The following is a 24,223-nucleotide window of genomic DNA, read 5'->3' as shown; positions in this document are numbered from 1 at the left end:
GCATTTCGCAGCTTTTATATGTCCCTTTGTTGATTTCTCTCTCCAGAAGATGTTGTTGATTTCTCTCTCCAGAAGATGACTTCATTAGTAGCTGCTCCCCACGCAATCCTGGCCTCACCCTGTCAGAAATATTCTCATTATCCTATTCATTCCTCTCTGAAATTTAAAAGGAACAATTTTCGCTCTAGTTACCAGTTTTGATGAAGGGTCTTTGACCCTAAACGTGGTTATTTTCTCTTTCTGGTCTGTCTGATTTTGCAGAGTGTTTTGTCTGATTTTGCAAAGTGATTCTAGCTGCTATATGTCCTAGCGAATAAATATTTTAAACCATAATTAGCCTGATAACATCAGCATGCATCGTTGCAGTGTGGGTGAATTAAATCTGATTAAAGATGAACAGAAGGACACGCTGCCTTTTACAAGGCGGGCGAAAGCTAGTCAGTTTTTTCCTCGTGTCGATTTTCTTTGTTCTTAGATGTGGATGTTGCTGCCTCGACCAGCATTCATTGGCCATTTGTAATTCCCCTTGAACTCAGAATACCACATTCAAGGAGGCAACGGGCAGTTGGGAACGTTGCTAGAACGGCAGATTATGTTTTTCTCTTGTTGGCAATAGTGAAACAATTAGGTTCCGGGTTTTAATGACAGCAACACATTTCTAAAATATTTTCCTTTCATCAGCAGAAATTAAGTAACCTGAGTCTTTGGTGGGATTTGAACTATTATCTTTAAGGAAATGAGATTATCAAATTTAGAAGTAGTCCAGGAATTGTATAGTTTACTGCAGGAAAATCTTGCAATACTCTTTTCCACTAAACGAATCCAGCTCTTTAGAATTCCACTACTGCTCTGGAGGGTTTAAAATGTTGCAGCGGAGGGCGGTGGGTGGACCAGAGCAGTTGGCCAACAGGTGGAGAGATTGAGGAGGTTAAATTAGGTGAGTCTAATAGGGGAAAAGGAAGGGCGGGTTAATGAACACGGTGAGACTGACGGTCTGAAGTGGATTTTAATGCAATGAGTATATCGGGTAAAGCAGATGAGAACAGAGCCCGGATTACAACATGTAGGCATTACACAATCTTGGATGAGAGAAGGGCAGGACAGACAGCTCTATGTTTCGGAAATTAGATGTACCAATCGTGACAGAAAGGGATGTAAAAGAGGTGGGGAAGTAGCATTTCAGAACAGGGAGAATATCATAGCTGCACTTATAGCAGACATCCTGGAGGGCTCGTCCAGCGAGTTCATAATGGTAGAGGTCAAGAATACGAAATGTGCAATCATACGATGGGATGAAACCATAGGCGAGCGGACAGTCAAGAGACTTTTTTCCCAGGGCGAAAATGGGTCGCACGAAGGGGCATAATTTTAAAGAGATTCGAGGATGGTATAAGGGGGAATGTAGGAGGCAATTGTTTTTTTTTACACAGAGAGCGGTGGGTGTGTGGAATGCACTGACGGCAGAGGTGGTGGAGGTAGATACATTAGGGACATTTCAGACACTCTTAGATTGCCACACGAATGATAGAAAATGGAGGCCATGTGGGAGGGAAGGATTAGACAGATCTTAGAGCAGGATAAATTATCACCACAACATTGTGGGCCTAGGGGCCCGTACTCTGCTGTAGTGTTCTATGTTCTATAGGCCTTCCAACAATCAGCGGGAGATGGAAGAACAGTTATATAGGCAAATCATAGAAAAATCCAAAAAGAACAGGGGGTAATTTTAACTTCCGCAATATTGATTTGGACTCCTTAATGCCAGCTGCTTAGAAAGGGCAGAATTTCTTGGGTGCACCAGCGAGAGGAGGGGATATTCTGGAAACAATATGTAGATAGACCAACTAAGGAAGAGGTCGTGCTGGACCTTGTATTGAGAAATGAGGTTGTTCAGGCGATCGAAGTTTCAGTGTGTGACTTTGGGAACTGTAATCCTTATTCCACAAATTTTAAGATTTTTATGGACAAGGATACGACTGGTCCTCCGATGAAAGTGATAAATTTGGAGAAGGTTAATCACAACAGCATTAGGCAGGAACTGGTCAAAGTGGATTGGGAACAGCTCTTATCAGGTAAGTCCACATCTGATATGTGTTAAAGACCAGCTGGTTACACAGAACATACAACAGTACAGCACAGGAACAGGTCCTTCGGCCCAAAACGTTTGTGCCGAACATGATGTCAGATTAAACTAATCCCATCTGTCTTCACGTGGTCTATATCCATTCATTCCCTGCCTGTTATGTACCCGTTAAAAGTTGCTTATGGTATCTGCTTGCAGCGTCTCCCTTGGCAGCAAGTTCCAAGCGCAAACTATTTTCTGTGTAAAAACAAATAGGTATCCTTTAAATTTCACCCTCTCACCTTAAACCTATGCCTTCCAGTATCTGACATATACACACTGGGAATAAGACTCTGATCATCTACCACATCTATGCCTCTCATAATTTTATATACCTGTATCAGGTGCCCAGTCAGCCTCCGACGCTCTAGAGAAAACAACCGAAGTTTATCCAACCTCTCATTACAGCTAATACACTCTAATCCAGGCAACCGTTGATGAATCTCTTCTGCACCCTCCCCAAAGCCTCCACATCTTTCCTATAGTGCGGCGACCAGAACCACACACGATATTCCAAATGTTGCCTTCTCAAAACTCTGTACAGCTGCAACATAACTTGCCAACTTGTACACTGAATGCTTCCAGAAATGAAGGAAAGCATGCCGTGGGCCTTCTTCACCACCCTATCTAATTATGTTACAACTGACAAGGAGCTATGATCTTGCAGCCTGAGGTTTCATTGTACATTAATACCCCTGAGAGCTCTGCCATTTATCGTGTACATTCCTGTGGCATTTGACCTTCCAAAATGCATCATCTCACACTTCACTGGATTAAATTCCATCTGCCATATGATCTTTACCCTGCTTAACTTCTGACAACCTTCCTCGCTATCCACAAGTCCACCTATTTTCGTGTCATCCTCAAACTACTAATAAGACCATCTGCATTTTCATCCAAATCACTCTCGCACCCTTTGTTTTCTATTTTGAATCCAGCTTACCAACTAGCCGTGGGGATCATGTGACTTCATCTTCTGGACCTGCCTACCATGAGGAACTTTGTCAAATGCTTTACTAAAATTCATGTAGATAACATCCAATGCCCTACGCTCATCAGTCATGTTGGTCACATCCTCAGAAAAACTTGTCCCGCACAAAGCCATACTGACTAGCTCAAATAAGTCCATGTTATTTCTAAATGAAACTAAATCCTGTCCTAAAGAATCTACTCCAATAATTTCCCTATCGCTGTTGTGAGTGTTACTGACCTATAATTTCCTGAATTGTCACTGTTGCCCTTCTCAAACGAAGAAACAACATTGGCTATCTTCTAGTCTTCTGAGACCTCGCCTGTAGTTAAAGAGGATACAAAAGATCTCTGGCAAGGTGCCAGTAATCTCTTTCTTTGCTTCCCTCTGTATCCTGGGACAGATCCCTTCAAGGCCTCGGGAGTTATTCATAATGTTTTTCAACACCTCCTCCCTAATGTCGTCTTGCCCTAGAATATCGGCATACTCCTCCCTGATCTCACCGTCATCCATGGTCCTCTGCTTGATTAATACCGATGCGATTTTGGACCACTCCCACTTTCTCAAACTCCACGCATTAATTCTCTCCTTTGCCCTTGAGTGGATCTATCCCTCCCCTAGGTACCATCTTGCTTTTGATAGACGTACAAAATTCCTTGAGCTTCTTCTTATTCCTACTTAACAAAGATATTACGTAACTACACGGCCCCTTTTAGCAATCAAAACACCGTGTTTAATTTCTTTCCTGCTTCCTTGATACTTTCCTTCTAAACCTCACATAAGCTTCCTTTCTTTCTTCTTTTTGTTTCAACTTGCAAAGTTTATTGTCATCCAAGGTTCCCGAACCTTGCCATCCTTATCTTTCATCCCCACAGGAACATGCTGGTCCTGAACTTTAACATTGTGTGCAGTTCTGGTCGCCACATTGCAGGGATTGGCCTGTGAGTGAGAGAGTTCCACATTTTAACTGCTCCATGTGAAATGCCTTTAGAATGAAAAGGCTGAGCCCCTTTTCCGGAGGAAAGAGGTCATTTGCAGTATTCACGATGACGAAAGCATTTAATACTTCATGTGACAAAAAAATCAACTCATTGGCAGGTCCAAAAATAGATGTCATAGATTTAAGATTTTGATTAAGCGATCAAACGCAGAACTCAGGATAAAGTTCCTTGCCCAAAGAAGAGTCAGAATGTGCAAATGGCGGAGTCCATCACGTGGCAAAGACAATAAGCAGAGACTCATTTAAGAAGTAGCCCGTGAGGTATTTTCCTTCAACCATTCGGTTCTTGAACCAACCTAATTACGGGAGTTTAGCAACATTATGGCCACATTGATCACTTTGCACTAAAATGGACTTTGTTCCAATTGTATTCTTTCTTGTAAAAAGTTGTGTTTAATTCATGTTAATGTTTTCCTGTTAATGCTGCTTATGTGATCTTATGTGCCTGTGATGCTACTGTAAATAAGTTTTTCATTGCACCTATGCATACATATACTTGTGCACAGGACAATAAATTCGACATTGACTTTGACTTTGATGAGGAAGAAGGTGATGCTGATAGAGTGAGATGTTGAGGAGTGGGAGACCATGCGTGGAACGCAGATGCTCGGATAGACTGGATGGGTCGAGTAGTCTGTTCTAACTCAATAGAACCGAACTGATCTGCATCTGAGCAAATGACTTGAAAGATAATCGGCTTGAATGGTTCATCTGCACATATGTAATTTGCCAGTGAGCAGAAATTAGACCGTCGTATTTCTCACGACACAAAAGGCCATTCAGCCCATCGTGTCTTTGCTGGTTCTCAGAGCAATCTCTTCCCCTCCCCCTCCCCAACAGGATGTTCAAATGCGCTCTTCTGAACTCAACAGAGGTGTTTTGCCATGTGGTCACCCAACTGCATTTGTATCTTATTCTCCCTTACATACACATCAACTGCCCACTCCCCGACCAAAAGTTTTCAACCCGTGTACACTAAGGCCAAAATTACACTTTCCGATTAACCAAACAAGCAGAGCATTGAAGCACACGGGGGAAACCCACGCTGTCACATGGGAGACGTGCAAGCTCCACACAGACAGCCGCCGAGGTCAGGATGGAACCAGGATCCCCGGTACCATCGCCAACCCTCATATCACCATCTTGATACAGTTAAGCAGCAACGAGAGGAGGGAAGTGAGAGTCATGCTGATCTATAGTTAAGAAATGACCAAATTTCCCTCAGCTACTTTCACTTCATTAAGAGCAGTCATGGAGGTTGGACCAAGGACAAAGTCGTGAGAAAACCTACTTAAACTGTGCTAGTAATACCAATAAAAGAGGATTTGCATAGTTACCAAGGTTTTGTAGGCAATTATTTTGAAAATACTGCAGCTGCAGCCCAGTTGGGGTTAAACTGTTGAAATCCAATACTTTCGTTTCCCTTTTGCTTTGACATTGCGAGTAGGTGGTGTTGTGGTGGGAAATAGCAACTTAAACGCCGGTTTAGGAACAGTCACCATCCCCGAAGCCCAAGCAGAAAGTGACCCACTGGAGGATCTCAGCGTGTAGTGCAGCATCCAGGGTGGGGGAGTAGGAATTGCCGAAACTTTGGGTCAAAAACCTGTATCAAGACTGAGGTTGGAGTGAGAAGATAGCCGGTATAAAGGGGAGAGGGGGAATGATGAGGCAGAGGGCCCGGAGGTGATAGGTAGATCGTGATGATGGATGAGGGATGACGGGCAGATAGAGTCAGTTGAGGGAGGGGGAGAGGTGGAGTTGGGAGAAGGAGACAAGTAGGTCATAGGCAGAAGTGGTCAAAGGAGAAAAAATGAAAGGCAGATGAGGCCAGGTACGAGAGGGGAGTGTGAAGGTGGAGGCAGCTGCTGGAGGCCGATGAGCGAGAACACAAAGGCTCTCAGTGTTGGAATAAAAGTACCAAAGTGAAGAAGGTGATAATGGGAATCATTCGGGGAGAGGTGGACGGCTGACGGAACCAGATGGGGGAGGGAATCCGGTGGTAGACACGTATGAGTCTCTATTTTTTTTTCTCCGAGCCTTCTTGGTTTATTCCACTTACTAACCACATATTTCACCCAACGGATCCCCTCCCCCATCTGGTTCCATCTTCCCTTCACCTCTCCCCGAATGGTTCTCATTATCACATTCCGTCCTCACCAGATTATGGCACTGGTACCCTTTGTGTTCCCGCTCATCACCCTCCACAGCAGCTGTCTCCGCCTTCACGCACCCCCCCCCCCCGCCCAACTGTTCTCTTTATCTGCTTCTATCTACCACCACCTGCCTCTTCATCCCAACTGCACACACCCCCTCCCTGCCATCTGCCGGTCATCCTTCACCCCTCATCAGTCTACCTTCAACTACTGGATCCTGTCTCACCACCCTCACTCTCCTCTTTATACCGGCTCTCTTCCTTCTACACACTCAGTCCTGATACAGGATCTCGACCCGAAAGGTCGACAATTCCCTTCCCCTTCCCTCACAGATGCTGCTCGACCCGCGTGTTCCTCCAGAAGTTTTCTTTTTGCTCCAGATTCCAGCATCTGCAGTCTCTTGTGTCTCCCCAAAGCCCTGCTGTCACGCTCAGCTTCACTAAAGCCCCTCCAGACACACACGTTCTCCTCATTGCCCGGCTGAGAGACTCTGACCCTTCTCAAAATACGATTCAGGGACACTCCAAGGGCCGGTTCAAGGAAACCCACTTTCTCTGAATCTCAGTTCAGAGTTATTTTTTCACCATGAAGCTGGGTTTGGAAAACTCCCCAAAACTCGGCTCAGGGAAACTTACCCTCTCCAAAATCCGACACGGGGAAGCTCACCATCCTCAGAGTCGGCTTCAGGGAAGCTCGGCCTCCTCAACACCAGGCTCAGAGACATTTACCCTTCTCAAAACCAGATTCAAGGATACAGGATCTCTTAAACCCCTTCTGAAGTCCACTAGATATCCTGAAGAGCCGTTGAAGGTCCACTTACCCTTCTCAAAATCCCTGCTACGCTCAGAGTCACCCGCCATCCGCACTGAATCGAAATCCTCTCGTGGACGTCTTATGTTGGAGCGTACAACCACAAAGCAGAGTTTATGTAAACAATCGAGTCTAATTTCTACTACACTGGCAGCACTTCCAGTTTCCGTCTACGGGATTGCACACAATATGCATAATTTTAGTCTCCGCATCCCTTGATTACACCACAGTAGGAGCACCGGGCAGACTTCTTGTCTCCGAATCCTTCGGTTAGGTAAAGCATCTGTGAGGTGCTTCAGAATATTAAGAAACTTGAAGTAAAACAGAAACATGTTGGAAATGCTCAGCGGCTGATGGTACATCTGGGAGAAAAAAATAGGGACGGGATAGGTGTCACGAACCAGCAACAAAAGAACCACACTGAGCATAATTCAGTGTTAAAACTATTTTATTAATCACTACTTATGATAATACGTAAAATAAAAGTAAAAATGTTAGTATCTTAGAAATTCAAAAATGTTAAACCTTGAACATTAACCCCAAAAACTAAACTCTTCGTGTGTGTGTGTGTGGCAAAGTCCCAAACTCCAAGTCCAGGAATGGTTCTTAAAGTTCAGTTCCGCAAGCCATAAGGTGAATCATGAGCAAAGGCTTCTTCAACAACCACCGTTGTCTGAAGATAAGACGTAGATGTAGAGAACATAGAGAGTAATTACGAAATCCAGAAGTTCCACAATGGAACCCAAACGACACTTTAGTGTTTACTCGGTAGTGACTTCCTCACCCCGAAAAGCATCCGAATCGTGGTCGTCCACAAACAAATACCTGTTTCCTTCTACAGGTCAGCAACAAAGTGAACTCCACCGGATTACTTCCAGTTTCCATACATGGATTTCAGTAGCAAACACAGTTATTGTTTCTCATCCATTGATAGAGAAACGAGCAGGCTGGTGTCTCTCTCCCTTCTCTCTCTCTCTCTCTCTCCCTTCTTCTGACTTCTTGAAAAACGTCATTACGTCCTTTATCTTCCATTGACGTAAGCACGCCCCCCACCCACACACATTCTATCTTAAAGGGACATTCACTGAGTCCGTAACATAGGTGTGAAAGATGGTGTGAAAGAGAGAGGCAAGGAGAGAAAGGGAGAGAACAAAATGGGAAGAGAGGAAATGGTGAGAGAAAGAGATAAATTGATAGATAGATAGATAGATAGATAGATAGATAGATAGATAGATAGATAGATAGATAGATAGATAGATAGATAGATAGACAGACAGACAGACAGACAGACAGACAGACAGACAGACAGACAGACAGACAGACAGACAGATGGATAGATAAAAAAGCGGAAAGAGATTAGAAGATAATCTCTTTGATGGGATGGAGAACATGAGAGATTGAAAGACACAAATAGTGGGATAATTTAGCGGCAGCTGGTTTATGTGGAGGAGACAAAAGTAGGAAACGTGTGGGTGGAGGAGAATAAAAAACCGCTCGGGAAAGAAACACTGCGGCTATTGTAAACCTGAAACAAGTGAGAATGCTGTAAAAGCACACATCGGATCAGGTAGCAACAGTGGAGGAGGGAGGAGAAGCAAAGTTAATATTACAAATTGATAACTTTTGTCAAAGCCAGCCAGTTCTAATAGTGACTTAAATTTCCTTTGATGAGAAGAGCATCAATGATCATCTCTCAGAGAAGTGGGGACACTCGTTAAAAATTGCAGCTGCTTCTGTGGGAAATTACTGTTGTACCCCCCCCCCCCCCGTTAACGTTGCAATTACAATTAGTTGAAATTCAAGGCATGTCTTGTTGATCAGAAGCAACGCAGTTCTCAGTGGGTTGCTTGGTAAGGAAGTAGAACAGAAAACTTCGAAATTGCAAACCTTTTATGTTTCCATCAGCAGCAGAAACTACGAAATGTTTCACACTGCAGGAAATATCCAGCCAAACAGTACAGAATTCCCATGGTTGTTCAACCTTGTCTAAGTGACCCAGATCCCGAAATGTTCTAGTGTAACGGAGGATAGGAAGTAAAATCATACCAGTACACCCCAACAAAAAATACACATTTTGTCAGACGAAGAATTCTACTGAGCTATTCGTTGGTTGCATAAACTACGAAGTCCAAGATGAGCTGAAGTTAGATGTCTGTTATTCTGGCTTCACGCTCTGTCACGGGAATCACCACTGAGGCAAGTTACAGAGTAGTTAACTGCTGAGGAGAGGTGACGAATGGACTCCGTATCCGACCAATCAATTTCATGCCAGGGAGGTCTCGTCTTAGAACAGCGACTCCATTCATTTGAAAACGGTGAAATGCGTGTTTGTAAATTAATGATTTCACGTCATACACTTTCAACTAAAATTTTTTTTCTGTTCTAATTGTGTTCTTCTTTGCAAAAACTGTGTTTAATTTATGTTTTGTTTTGTGAATGATGCTTATCAGATGCTAGGTGCCTGTGATGCTGCTGCAAGTAAGTTTTTCATTGCACCTGTGTATACCTGCACATGAGCATATGATAATAAACGCGACGACATTTTTACTTTATATTACTTTAATACTGTTTCAACGTATTTCTTATAGTTTGAGGTGTTTTAACGTTTTATCTTAAACTGGGGCGCAGTGAATCCCGAACATAATAACTGTATAGTTCTAGGAGACACATGCATGCTAGTAGAATAGACGCATGTGTGGCAGAAGAACCTACTTGCAAAGTTCAGGATAGACGTGACTTTTAATGACATTTCAAATTTCTCATTTCTCAAAGTTAAACTTTCCTCAACATATTCAGAATGTGAATAAGATTCTATTCACACAGCCTGTCGCAATGGTCGGTAATTCGCTGTGTGAAAGGATGAGGGAAGCAGATTTAATTGCGTGTTTTAAAATATCAGAACAGTGAAGTATGCTCAACATTATGTTTTAGATAACTTCAGGCAGTTGGCCTATTTATTTGGTCTATGCATCTGCCTGTGTTTCAAAAGGAAAGTCCAGTTTATTGCCATGTGCACAAATGCGTATATGCACAGGTGCAACGAAAACTTATTTGCAGCATCTTTCCCTCTCTCTCCCTCTCTCCCTCTCTCCCTCTCTCTCTCTCTCTCTGTCTCTCTCTCTCTCTCTCTCTCTCTCTCTCTCTCTCTCTCTCTCTCTCTCTGTTGACAAATGTGTAAGAAATCCTTAAGCACGGCGTACTTGCGTCCATAAGCTATCTCTTGTCAGCAACAGACACAAAAAGAAAGTGATGCATTGTAAGTAATAACTGTTATGCACAACACTGGACGAAGTGCAAGTGAATCGCTAATCACCTCAAAGCACTGCAGGGAAGCCAAGAGATCAGCATCTCACTTGCACCTTTTCCATTCTAGTGATTTACATTTGCTGCTTGCCATGCAGTCTCCTCTACGTTGGCGAAACTAAATGCAGAATGTGGAACTACTTGCGGATCACCTGCATTCAGTCCACAGGAGGGAACCTGAGCTTCCAAGTTGTGGGCCACTTCAAGTCTCCGATCTACACCCAAGCTGCCATATAGATCACATAGATCACTGTTTTCTGCACTGTTCCAACAACGTTTAATATAAGTTTGAGGAACAGCAGCTGGTTCTCCATCAGGGCGCTTTGCGGCCTTCGGGGCTGAATATCAAATTCAACAATTTCAGGTAACTCGGATTCTCTGTTTGATTTGAACTGAGAAGTTCTGCTGTACGCTTTCCACCATAATGTTTACACAGTTTATCTTTCTGTCTTCACACTTCCTGATCAGCTGTGTGGTTCCTACAGCTCTGACCTCTTTTTTCACAGTTTCTCCGTACCCCGTCGTTGGTTTTCTCTCTTTTTATCTGCTCTCGTTATTCTATCGACCAGACGACTTCACCAGCAATTGATCTCTGCAGCAATCCTGCAACCTCCCCCCCTCCCCCCCACCCCCGCATCACCACCCCCAACCCCCGGCAGCGACACCGCTTTGACCAATCCATCCCTTTCCCAACCTCAATGCAACTTAGAACTAACTGGTATAGTCCGTCTCCCATTCCTAAAGAAAGAAACATCGAAAATAGGAGCAGTGTTCCTGCTTCCTCAGTCAACGCGATCATAGCTGATTATGGTCCTCAGTATCGTGAGCCCGCCTTCGCCCCATGGTCTTTGATCGCTTTAGCCTTAAGAAGTAGATTTACCGACTCCTTGAATATATTTAACAATGCAACCTCCCCTGGTGCTATGAGAGAGAATTCCACAGGTTTCCTTACCTCCGGCTGATTAAATGTCCCCTGATTTCCTTTCACAATGGCATACCTTGTATTCTGAATCTGCGACCCCTGGGTAAGACGCTCCATTTATCGAGAACAAGCTCCCTAAAGAAAGTTTCTCTAGTTCTGTTAAAGTTTTGCAGGATTCTCGGAGATCCCTCTTTCTTCTAGAGCTCAGTTGGAGGTTTATAAAATTCTGAGAGGCATAGACAGGGTAGGTAAAGTCTTTTTACATGGGACAGAAATGTCAGATACGAGAGGGCATAGTTTTAAAGTGAGGGGGGAAACTTTAAAGGCGGTACGCCAATTAATGTTTTGACACAGAGAATGGTGGGTGCCTGGAAGTCGCTACCAGGGGTGGTAGTGGAAGCAATCACGATAGTGGCGTTGAAGAAACATTTAGATAGACACATGAACATGCAGGGCATTGAGGGATGTGAATTAATTGCAAGCAGATTGATTTAGTTTAATTTTGCATCATGATCAGCAAAAAAATGCATGCGCCGAAGGCCCGATTCGTGTGATGTTCTATGATCCATGTTCCAGTGAGTATAGGTGACAGCTGACGTAATTTCTCCTCATGCTTTGGGTTTACCATCCAGAATCTTCATTGCATTTCTTTCATGGCAAGAAGATCCTTCCTCAGATAAGAAGACAAAAATACACACAGAATTCCGGATGTCCTTCCTGCCGTAGTCAAATAGTCTTGCAATGAATGCCAGTGCAGCATTTGCTTTCCTAAATGCTTGTTGCACCTGAACGTATGCTATCAGCGACCGGTGTACCGGGAAACCCCGCTCTCCATGTTCTCCAACGTCCTTTTCCCCAATGCATCAGCATTCAGAAAATAGTATGTCTCCATCCTTAAACGTCCTTTCTTTCTTCTCCTCCCGCTGATGCTGCCTGTCCCGCTACGTGATTCCATCATTTTCTACTGTTTAAACTTTCAGACGTCCAACATCTTGTCATTCCACGGTTTTCACTTACTGCTAATTTTCTTTGCTTTCTCTGCCTTTCTTTAGGTACTCTTTTGAACTATGTAATTATTTCTGTAACTTACAGTAATTTCCATGTCCTGCACTGTACTGCTGCCGCAAAACAGCAAATTTAACGGCATATGTCAAGTGATAATAAACCTGATTGTGATTCAGATGTCAAATGCTGCGGTCCGCAGCGATCAGACAACGCTGGCCTTGTCCTGGATAAAATTCCACACCCACATTTATCCCAGCATGAGCTTTAATAAACGACGTGTGTCTTCCCACCTCGTTGTGTCGGTGGGGGAGCGGTGGGGGGGGGGGTGGGGGTTGGGGGTGGTGGGTGGTGACGTAAGGTTGACGTCAGGAGGAAACGTAGAACGCACCGTGCCCACGACTTCGGAATGATATCGGACTAAGACCCGCCCCGGATCCCACACTGAATTTATTGAAATATTTAAGTGTTGAGAAATATCTAATTTAACCTTGTAAAACACACATAAAATGAATTGTAATAAAAAAGCTTGAAATATTTTAAGCATCAACAATATAACCCTGTCCCTTCTGCTTCTTAGATCTCATTGATAAAGCATGCAATTGGTTTATTCACTAAATTGTGGGACATTTATTGTGATTTAATCCGTTTTTGTTAACTTCTGATAACCATTACTTTGTAACCTAATTCACACGTTAAACGAACGGTTGGCTTTTCATATAATTTGGATAGTCATAGTCAGACAACATGGTCATTCGGCTCAGCTGATACACGCCAACCAGTGGGCACCCATTCATGTTAATCCCTTCTTCCAGTTCTTGCCCCATAGCCCTCAATGTTTATGCGATTCAAGTGGCCATCTGAACTCCTCTTAAATGCTGTTAGCAAGTCTGCTTCCACCGGTGTCTCCGGTAGTGCATTCTAAGTACTCACCATTCTCTGTGTGAAAAAGTTCCCCCTCAGATCTCTTACCACTGACCCAAAATCTATGTCCTCTACTTTTATTCATCTATAATAAGAGGGAGGGGAGATTTATGCAGTCCACCCTATCTAAACACCTCATGATTTTACATATCTCAGTCATGTCCCTTCTGAACTTCCTCCGCTCCAGGGACAACAGACCCAGCCTCTCCAGTCTCTCTTCATAACTAAAACACTTCACTCCAGGCAACATCCTGGAGAATCTCTTCTGTACCCTGTCTAGGGCTTTCACATATTATATATGGCGCATTATATCCTGGAGTTCACGTCACCAGCCTGCAATTACCTGCGAGTGGTACACTTGAAGTCATTAATGACCATTTCTGGAAAACTGTTAAGTTAACAAGTCCTGAGCACCATTCCATTTGATAACATTTATTGACAAATTAATATTCTGGTGAATATTGATGGAAACACGAAACGTGATGATTTGTTAAAGTTTGCGCCCCATAAAACACAGTTTAAATATATTAAAAATCACATTCTCAGCCAACAATATGTTATGGAATTACAGAAGCAGAAATGCTGCTAATACTCAGCAGGTCAGGCAGCATCAATGGAGGGCGAGAGACAGAGTCAACGTATCAGGCCGAAAATAAAAACAAACGCAGATGCTGGAAATCTGAAATAAGAACAGAAAATGCTGGAAGAACTCAGCAAGCGAGTTAGCGTCTGTGAGAAGGGAAGCAGTTTAACAGGGAGAAGTTCTGATGTAGGGCCCTGGGCCGGAAAAGTTAGTTGTTTCTCTGTCCACAGATGCTACCTCGTCTTTTGAGTGTTTTCAGCACTTTATGTTTTTAATTTGACATTTAAGGCCTTTCAATAGTACAACTTGTGGATATAGCTTGAGAACAAAACAACTGTTTCAACCCAAGGCCTTCACAAGTCTACAAAAGCTTAAATAGACTCATAGAATCTATTGTTACCAGGAGCGAGCGCCCTGGGAACACAGTGTTGAGTTGTAATTATCCCACGCTTTCTCAAATTATACTATTGTCAGTGAGAGTTGGGACGTGACTTTCTTGGCACAGACGACCACATATTCATTTCCAGTTGATCTAGTTTAAGCAATGGGTTTGTTCTTCTTGGATTTTCCTTCTTTGATGTGTTTATTCAAACACTAAGGGAAGCTCAATGTTTATTAGCTGAGGAAATAAAATATATAAATTAGTATAACGACAAGTCGAATGGAACAAAATTGACTGCAATTATTACTATTAACTGGCTGTCAAGAACGTTTCTGAAGAACTGCTGAATTCGGAGCTGAATTTTGTCCAAAATATTTTTGCTGTCACGCTGTCTTCCAGGCAACCTTGTTAAAATAATTCTCTGTTATCAACTCCATCTGTGCCACAGCTAAAATGCAGTTCCTGTTATTTCAGTACAGGACACTACTAAAGGGGGCGTGGATGGGCTGCCTGAGCTTCCATGTGGTTTGTATTTCTATAGGGAGGCCTCACCTTCCATCCTCTGACGTCCTGCGCGTAACTCGACGTATTGCATTTGATACTACCGTTCGATATAAAATCATTATCTCAAAAACGCTCCGAAGCTATGGTCCACAAGCCGGCAACAGCCACAGTAGTGTAGCTGTTAGCGTAACGTTATTACTGCGCCAGCGACCCAGGTTCAATTCCGGCCACTGTCTGTAAGGAGTTTGTACGTTTTCCCTGCGTCTTCGTGGGGTTCCTCCGGGTGTTCCGGTTTCCTCTTACATTCCAAAGACGTACGGGTTAGGAAGTTGTGGGCATGTTGGCGCCAGAATCGTGGGGACACTTGCGGGCTGCCTCCAGAACACTCTACGCAAAAGATATATTTCTCTGTGTGTTTCGATGGGCACGTGACTAATAAAGATATCTTATTCTTATCTTATTCCTCAAATACAGAGCGCGATACGAGATAATCCATTTCTGCAAATAACAATTAGTTGTAGTTCGCAATTATTACCTGTAAACCTAGCAGCAAATACAGTCTACTATTCCAGAGAGATATTCTTCACTGTATTCTGATGGACACTTGCCTGTTAGATCACTTTGTTCCTATTGACGATTCCATGAGATTCCCGGGGACGGATGAGGAAAACTGTTACAATGTTGATCACAACAAATATTCCAAGTTTCACTCCCATTTCAAGCATCTGCCAACGCAAGCCCCTTCCGTTGCTTTCTGTTCTGTTCTTGTCTGTTGAGAATAATGAAATCAAATTCACTAATTACTTTTCTACGGACTTTCTATTACTTTCCAGTATCGTGCACCTGATTGTTCCTTGTTTCTTTCCAAATAAAGGCAACTACAAACACCAATCAATGACATGGGAGGCAGCGGCGCCTCTTGTTGAGCTGATGTTCCAGAGCGCCAGCAGCGTGGGTTCAACCCTTACTGTCAGTGTAGAGTTTGCATATTCTCTCTGATGCTGGAAATCTAAAACAACAACAGAAAAATGCCGGAAATACTCAAAAGGACGAGACGCATCTGCGTCGTAGACCCTTGTTCAGAAATGAAAAACATACAAAAGAGGCTTCTAAAGCTGCAGGGAGGGTGGGGCAGTGCGGATTAATGTGACAGGGAAAAACCGGGTGACCATAGGGATAAACCATAAACTAGCTTGTCCGGTCAACGGGTGAAAATAAGAACATAAGAAATAGGAGCAGGAGGAGGCCATCGGGCCCGTCGAGTCTGCTCCGCCATTCATTAGATCATGGCTGATGCGGCCGTAGACTCAGCTCCACCTACCTGCCTTTCCCCCATAACCGGTAATTCCCCTACTATGCCCAAAATCTATCCAACTGTTGTCTTATGTATATTTAATTAGGTAGCCTCCACTGCTTCCCTGGGCAGAGAAGTCAACAGATTCACTAGGAAAAGCAGTTCCTCCTCACCTCCGTCTTAAATTTACTCCGCCAAATCTTGAGTCTATGTCGCTGAGTTCTAGTCTCACCTACCAGTGGAACCAACTCTCCTGTCTCTATCTTATTTATCCCTTTCATCGTTTTATATGTTCCTATAAGATGCCCACTGATTCTTCTGAATTCCAGCGAGTATAGTCCCAGGCGACTCAATCTTCCCTCAGAGGCTAACCCCCGCATGCCCGGAATCAACCCGGTGAAACTGCTCTGCACCGCCTCCAAAGCCAGTATATCTTTTCTCAAATAAGGAGACCAGAACCGCACACAGTACTCCAGGCGTGGCCTCACCAGTACCCTGTACAGTTGCAGCATAACCTCCCTGCTCTTAAATTCAATTCCTGAAACAATGAAGAAAGTGGAAGCAGTTAGAGAGTGAGAACATAGACAAAAGAATGTGGACAAAAGAATGAAGGAGTTACGAAATGAAGAGCAGGAGGACAAGCCCAGCAGGTCAAGGTGGGCACTTTCTCCACTCCCAGAGAGTGAGAAAAGAGGGGAAAAAAGCTGAGTTAATGTTATAGGTGGATGACTGATACAGACCGAGAACCCTGTTACATTGTGGGTTTCCTCCCGGGTGCCCCAGTGTCCTCTCGCATCTCATCAACATGCAATTTGGTAGGTTTATTGACAACTGTTAATTACCCCTAGGGTGTTGCGGAATTAATGGGAATGTGGGGAGGGAAGGCTGCAGGATGAATTAATGGGGAAAGGGGTTGTTCTGTGAGACGGAATAACCTCGATGAGCCAAATGGCTTCCTTCTATGTTATGTAGAAATATGGGACTTTGCCTTGAGTTTGTCTGCTCAGCCGTTGCAAAGCAGAATAACATGGTACTTTCCCCCCATTAAATAGTATTTATACGTCCACCGTTTTACTACTTTCCACCGCAATTAAACACCACCCATCTTTTGTTCAGGAACACGGAGCGATTACGACATTTGAATTGACAAGTGGACGTTTTATGTATTAAGACTAGATTTTTGAAAGACTTTTTAAATGTCCAGTCCATTTATTGTTTATGTATTGAATACAATAAAGCAATTTATTCTCCATCAACGTAAAAATGGAGCATTGTATTGATTATTTCATCTCGTCGTCATTTATCGTCCAAAGGAGCATTTGGCAGTGAAATGTCTTGAGGTGCACATCGTCCAACCTCTGTGTCCATCTATCTATCCGTCTTTCCTTCTCTCTCTCTCTGTCTTTCTCCCTTTCAAGTACTCTCCGCCAGTATTGATGAAAGATAGTCAAATTGCTCCTTGCTCTCTCTATCTCTCTCTCTCTGCCTCTCTCTTTCTCTCTGCTTTTGTCTGTCTGTCTGTCTCTGTCTCTGTCTGTCTGTCTCTCTCTCTCTCTGCCTTTCTCTTTCTCTTGCTCTTGATCTCGCTCTCTCTGTCAAGCACTCTGCTTTCACCACAGACTTCTACAGAACTGCTTGAACCGTTAATTTTGCCCCTGGCCTATTGATTTCTCGACGAACAGTCTGTGGACAACCGTGTACTTGAGTTCTGCTGATTTGATTGTTTGAAATTATGGACGACATGCCTGTCACAGAAAGGTAATTTAGTCTAATCTTCGACCACCGGCATATTGTTTTGGAATCAGATTGACCGCAGGAGGACGTGTGTTAGAACATAAAACACAGAACAGTGCAGCACAGAACAGGCCGTTCGGCCCACAATTTTGTGCCGACATAGCTAATCCCTCCTACCTACAAAGTGCCCATATCCCTCCATTTTCCTCTCATTCATGTTCCCATCCAAGCCCCTCTTGAAAGCCCCCAATGAATTTGCCTCCACCACCCTATCAGGCAACGCATTCCAGGCATCCAACTGTGTTATTGTAGAATGCCTCTATACCTAACTAAAGAAGCGTTTGCCACATTATATTCCAAACATGTTTTATGTACACTGAGTCATTAAAAAATATTTCATCTGGTGATAAGGATTTTCCCATTATTGCATTGTTTTATTCTCCATTTTCCTCTTGTTTGGTTACACCCACCGGGTTTGTCTATCCACAGAATTTAATTGCACTTTGCATACAACAGGATCGAAGGACAGATACAAGTGGAGCAAATTTACCTGATGTGCACTCCTAAACACGTTGTACCAAGTAACAGCTGATTCCAGCGTTTAATTTCAGATGTATTTAACTCCCTGAATCTAAGTTCCCCAGCTGCTGTGATCTGCCGTCTACTGTGGATCAATCGCCTTAGAAACTAGCCCACAAATAACAACCATCATGCTTGTTTTAATGCTCCCCGAAACCCTGTTGTTTACTCGCTATCTTTCCCACCGATTCATGGCCTTATGTTTGTGATTGCGATTCTTAACGTCCTAGAGGAGGTTATAGCTTCTGAAAGCGACCGTCACTTTGGTATGGATTGTTACAAATTCAGCAGCCAAGTGCACCGAAATAGCTTTCGGTGTTTGAACTGGCGCTCAAATCCTTACTAATTCCAGAAGGACTTTGCAGATTCCTACAGCAAGCACTGTCTTGTTCAGAATCTGCTTCTCTGCATTATTATGGTGTGTGTTGTATTTTAACCTAATACCTAACGAAAAGCACGCCGTTTGGGAACATTGACATCTCTTCCAAGATTAAAACCCATTATCTTTAATGAGAGTAAAATCGGGTCACGCGTTGGGCGATTCTGTCAGTTGCCTGGTTAAAAAGGCCGGGTTAAAATCCGCCCCCCCCCCCCTTGAGAGATCCTCCAATTATGATAATGACTGTCTCTGTTTACTTGTCGTTATCAGCAGAACGATAAACTCGTCCGTTTGAACGTCTCGCTCATTTTGTGAACAGCAATAATTGCCTTTAAACATCAATTATGTTCCGAATATCTGTAGCCTAAATTTAAAATTGACTTAGTTTTTCTTCCTGCTGTGGGGGTGCTGATTTGGTGGGTAGAACGCTGAACCTGAAGGTGAGGTAATGCAAACTTACGTATAACTGTGACTTCTGTCCTGTTTCCAAAATATTTTCCTTCCATGGTAGTATCCACTTGGCAGTAATACCTTCCTGTATCGGTCATTTTGAGGTCGATGATTTCGATAGTTGCACTTGGAATGCCCTGTGAACTGTTTTGCCGAACGCGACCATTATACCCGCTGCACGTGTTGCAGACGGAACGGTTTTCATCCTCTTTATACCAACTGACGACTGCAATCGTTCTGTCCCCCGAATGGTTTGTATTCCGGCTGAACGTACAGGTAAGCTGCACTCTTCCCCCTTCGGTAACGGTGACCTGCTGCGGCGATTGCATGATGGTTTCTCGGACGCCAACTGTTGCTGTAACCAGAAATAATTTCTATTTTAACTCCGGAGTTTGTTAGCTGTGTTCATCATGAAAAATCAGAGCATTGTGCCTTAACGGTCAGTACTTAATTAAATATGAATGAAGATACATAGCTGACTTTCACAAGCCACGGTTGTGTGTCAGTCTGCAATAAGAGAGGAGTAAACGGCAAGCAATAGCTCCAAGCCATCCTATTGCTATAAGCATTACCCCACCTTTTCAGTGCATCCAATACCATTTATCTTTAATTCGGGTTTAATCTCTAGGGGATAATAATTTATGCGCTCCTATCCACAGATAAAATAAACTCGGCTGATGAGTGCCTTTTATTGTTTACGTAAGTGCATATTGTTGTTAGGGATCAAAGCAGAGAGAAGAGGATGAACCTGTTACCATTCGCAGAACGGCCCTAACTTTGGGAAACATGAGTTTATGGTTGTTGCTCGGGTATATGTTCATGTTACTGTTATCCGTGTCAACACCCTGCTTGAAAAGAGGTTGGAGGCAGAAGCACTAACCCCATCTACAAAGTGCCTCGATGAGCATCTCATGTATGGTGACCTGCTGGGATGAAGCCCAGAGAGAGAACGGCTGCAAAAGAGACGGTAGTTGTTGTTCTTTCCACCTCAGCGGGGATCTGATGGGGCGAATCCTGATGACGGTGGGTACAACGTTGGATCTGAAGGTAAGATCATGTAAACTTACGTGTGACTGTGACTTCTGTCCCGCTTCCGAGATATTTTCCGTCCATGAAAATATCCACTTGGCAGTAATACCTTCCTGTATCGTTCATTCTGAGGTGGATGATTTCGATAGATGACCTTTGAATACCCAGAAAATTATTCGTCAGAACGCGACCATTACACCCGCTGCACGTGTTGCAAACAGAACGGTTTTCCACGTCTTTGTACCAGCTCAATGCCCCAATCACACTATCTCCTGTATGGGTTGTCTTCCGGCTGTAAGTACAGTTTAGTTGCACCGTCCCTCCTTCAGTAACGGTGACCCGCTGCGGCGATTGGCTGATTGTTACTGGGACGCCAAAGGTTCCTGCAACCAGAAACAATCGCAATTTCGACGCCAGGGTTTGGTGGATGTGATCATCATGAAGCATCAGAGCATTGCGCCATAGCGTTCTACATTCAGTCAAACAGGTAAGGGGATAAAGCGTTCCGCTTCACAAGCACGGCTAGTCTGACAGTCTTCAACAGAAGAAGAGTAAAGTGTGACTAGTAACCCTATCCCTTCCCATTTGCCATCAACATTACTCAGTTGAAGTAGTTGGAGACAGAAGCACGAACCACACCTAAAAAGTGCCTCGATGAATAAAACAACAACATGCTGGAGGAACTCGTCTTTTTTCTCCACGGTTGCTGCCTGGCCTGCTGAGTTCCTCCAGCATCTTCTTGTTTTTGCATCTGGATTCCAGCATCTGCAGTCCTTTGTTTCTCAAGTGTCTCGATAAACTATTTAGGTATCGTAATCTGCGGGGATGGGACCCAGAGAGAGGATCATTGAAAATATATCTGGAAAAGGGATAGTAGCAGTTGCGCTTTCTACCTCGGCGTGAATCTGATGGGGCGAAACCTGACGACGGTGGGTACAACGTTGAATCTGAAGGTAAGATCATGTAAACTTACGTATGACTGTGACTTCTGTCCCGCTTCCGAGATATTTTCCGTCCATGAAAATATCCACTTGGCAGTAATACCTTCCTTTATCGTTCATTCTGAGGTGGATGATTTCGATAGATGACCTTTGGATACCCATAAAATTGTTCGTCAGAACGCGACCATTATACCCGCTGCACGTGTTGCAAACAGAACGGTTTTCCACGTCTTTGTACCAGCTCAATTCCCCAATCACACTATCTCCTGTGTGGGTTGTCTTCCGGCTGTAAGTACAGTTTAGTTGCACCGTCCCTCCTTCAGTAACGGTGACCCGCTGCGGCCATTGACTGATTATTACTGGGACGCCAACGGTTCTGCAACCAGGAATAATCAGAATTTCAACAACACACTTTGGTGGAGGTTTCCATTATTAAACATCGGAGCATTGCGCCATAACTTTTTGCACTCAGCTAAACATGGGTATACATAAATGACTGCGTTTTCCAAGCCGGGTTACTGTGGTCGTCTTCTATCGAACAATGGCTGTTGATTTTTCAGCTTCTGCATCGATCTGACGTGGTGAATGGCCACATTCGGCAACATAACCCCTCCAAGTTACTTGGTTTATTTGAGATAAGTAACGAGAGTTGCTTTAATGAGGGCAACAGCGGTTGTAATAAAACATTGAGTTAATTCCCTTCTTCGTAGTTATTCGCCGCGATTCATAGCCTACCACTGAACCATGAATAAAACACTTTGAGGCTAATTATGTTTCACACGGGATTTCAACTTGCTGGCCCAGGCGACAAACAGTAGCGACAGATGAAAAATCCACTCATGGGGCAGTTATTGAGAAGCGGCCAGTTGATACCCCGTGTTCCCGAACTCCAGGTATATGCTTGACTTCACTAATTGAAAGCAAGTCCTGACGATTTTTTTTAACCACAGTGCAAGCAGGTGATTTAACTCTGACGGGGCCATGCTGACTTGTTAAGATACGTTGTGAAGCAGGAAGCGACTACACGTTTTGCGATTTTACTATTAACTTGTTACATTTTGGCGCTAAAGAAGCTATATTTCCGCAGATTTGTGTGTTGATTAGTTAAATTACACACTGGGTCAGGGAGTGATAGAGGGACGAACTTTATATGTATTGCTATGAATACATTTATTCCTTGTTAACTTTCTATAACACCTCTAATTGTTACAAAAGCGCGATTAAATACAGGAAAAGATTGCCGTTGAGTCAGTCCAAACAACACCTTACACCACAGCAATATGAAGTACTCGAATGGTTGAGAACTCAGTTCCAAGTCTTGTATTTTTGCACCAAGTGCACGCCGACTATTTTATTAGTAAGAGTAAAAATCTGCAAACAACTCACTGAATTTACTCCAAGATAGTCGCTTCTGATCTGCCCCGGAGGAACCAGTCTGTGCATATCTCTTTTTAATATGTGTATTTGGTCACTGTTCGGTTCTCATGAAAGTATTTAACTCTTTTTGAAAATGCTGGATGTCCAGCCCAGGCTGTTTCTAATTATTATCAATCAAAGAATAAACAACCGTGTTCCAGCAGTTTATGATAGTCAATTGGGCATCTGGGTGTCCATGATGTGGATTTATGTCCCTAATATCCCTTTCCTCTGTTCCTCTGTGTGTGTGTGTGTGTGTGTGTGTGTGTGTGTGTGTGTGTGTGTGTGTGTGTTCTTGTCCCGGTAAATGAGACTCCATATGTAGATTACCTACCCAAAAACAGCGGCATTGACCAAACGACCAAATTCCACAGTGTAGCTCGGCGGCTGCCTGAACATGAGGACAGAAGATTATCAGTTTATTGGGCACGAATTCAACTTGTTAAAAAATTGGATGCTCTTATATTTCACTCAACGTTTATCTTCCTTGTTAGCGGCGCCTGCTATGTTGACAGGCGCCTTGACTGGAATAATAAGTCACTTACTTTAGATATAGTGGCTGCATTACGAAGTTTCAAGTCTGACGGAAAACATACCGCTCATTGTAAACATTTGACCACGGTCTCCGTTCGATAATGAGTGTGTTTGGTTACCTCCAGAGTGAGCACAATTTTAAATTCGAGATAACAATTTTATGTTTGCATTTGGTTTCATCAGAAAAGTTGAAGAGACTCCCCAAGAGATAGAATCTCACACATTCATCAGCATCGAGAAAAATCTCGATGTCCCATCGCTTTATTCTCGACATGTTACAATGTTATACCCAGGACATGTTTTATTTGCCAAGAGCAATTTCAATTGCCTTCTAATTCATCTAATTATGTATCATAATTCAAACATACTTATGATACTGTCATTAGGCCTCTGACGTCCGTGATATGTGCAGCAATAATTTCGGGAAAGGAGGGTACTAGTGATAGTTTTTAATAATCCAAAATATCAACATTAAAACAGAGTCGGTATGTGGAATTGGGTCACAAATGGCCTCTTACTTTTCCTCTGTGTGTGCATGCCTCTGTGTGTGTGTGTGTGTGTGTGTGTGTGTGTGTGTGTGTGTGTGTGTGTGTGTGTGTGTGTGTGTGCGTGCGTGCTTACCCTTGTCCCCATATATGAGATTCCGTGTCTGGATTACTTACCAGAGAATAACAGCACTGACCAAACGACCATATTCCACAGCATGGTTTGGCGGTTACCTGGAAATGAAGGCAGAAGATCATCATTTTGTCACACACGCATTCAGCTTATTAAGTAATATGATTGCGTTAGTGATGATTACAAAGTTTCTGAGCAACTCTTTACATATTAAAACATTTCATCCACTGATATATCAAGACCTGAGGTTTTAGAAGTTTTGTTCCGAGTAACTCTGTAACTTCAAACATGCTGGTTACTGGTACACCGTTCCATGCAAGGTCTGGGCGTCACTGCGAGGTCCGGATTTCTTCAGTCTAAATATACAGGTCCAGCCCAGTTGGTTGTAGGCAGAGAAAAGGAACAAAGCAAGGCCAATGATATGGATACACTCTAGGAGATGTGGCATTGTTAGAACTTTTCGGGAAGTTTGTGAATTCTATGACAATTGCAGAGAGATGTATGGCTGAAATTCAGATTTTTCTGAAAGAATCATTTATTGTCCATTCCTAATTGCACATGAACTCAAGGGCAT

General features: G+C 43.4%; 1 protein-coding gene across 1 annotated transcript in view; it reads right to left on the bottom strand.

Moving 5' to 3' along the window:
• Nucleotides 1–7,115, bottom strand: part of LOC127586055 (natural cytotoxicity triggering receptor 3-like) — a 41,749-nt gene extending 34,634 nt beyond the window's left edge. Inside the window, exon 1 of the mRNA XM_052043842.1 lies at nucleotides 7,066–7,115. Coding sequence (XP_051899802.1) covers nucleotides 7,066–7,105 — 40 coding nt within the window. The 5' untranslated portion in view covers nucleotides 7,106–7,115. The remainder of the gene's footprint in view (nucleotides 1–7,065) is intronic.
• Between the last annotated feature and the right edge of the window lie 17,108 nt (nucleotides 7,116–24,223).

The sequence above is a fragment of the Pristis pectinata genome, chromosome 34, assembly GCF_009764475.1.
Source record: "Pristis pectinata isolate sPriPec2 chromosome 34, sPriPec2.1.pri, whole genome shotgun sequence".
NCBI classification, from domain to species: domain Eukaryota; kingdom Metazoa; phylum Chordata; class Chondrichthyes; order Rhinopristiformes; family Pristidae; genus Pristis; species Pristis pectinata.
This window is presented reverse-complemented; position numbering and strand designations above follow the sequence as displayed.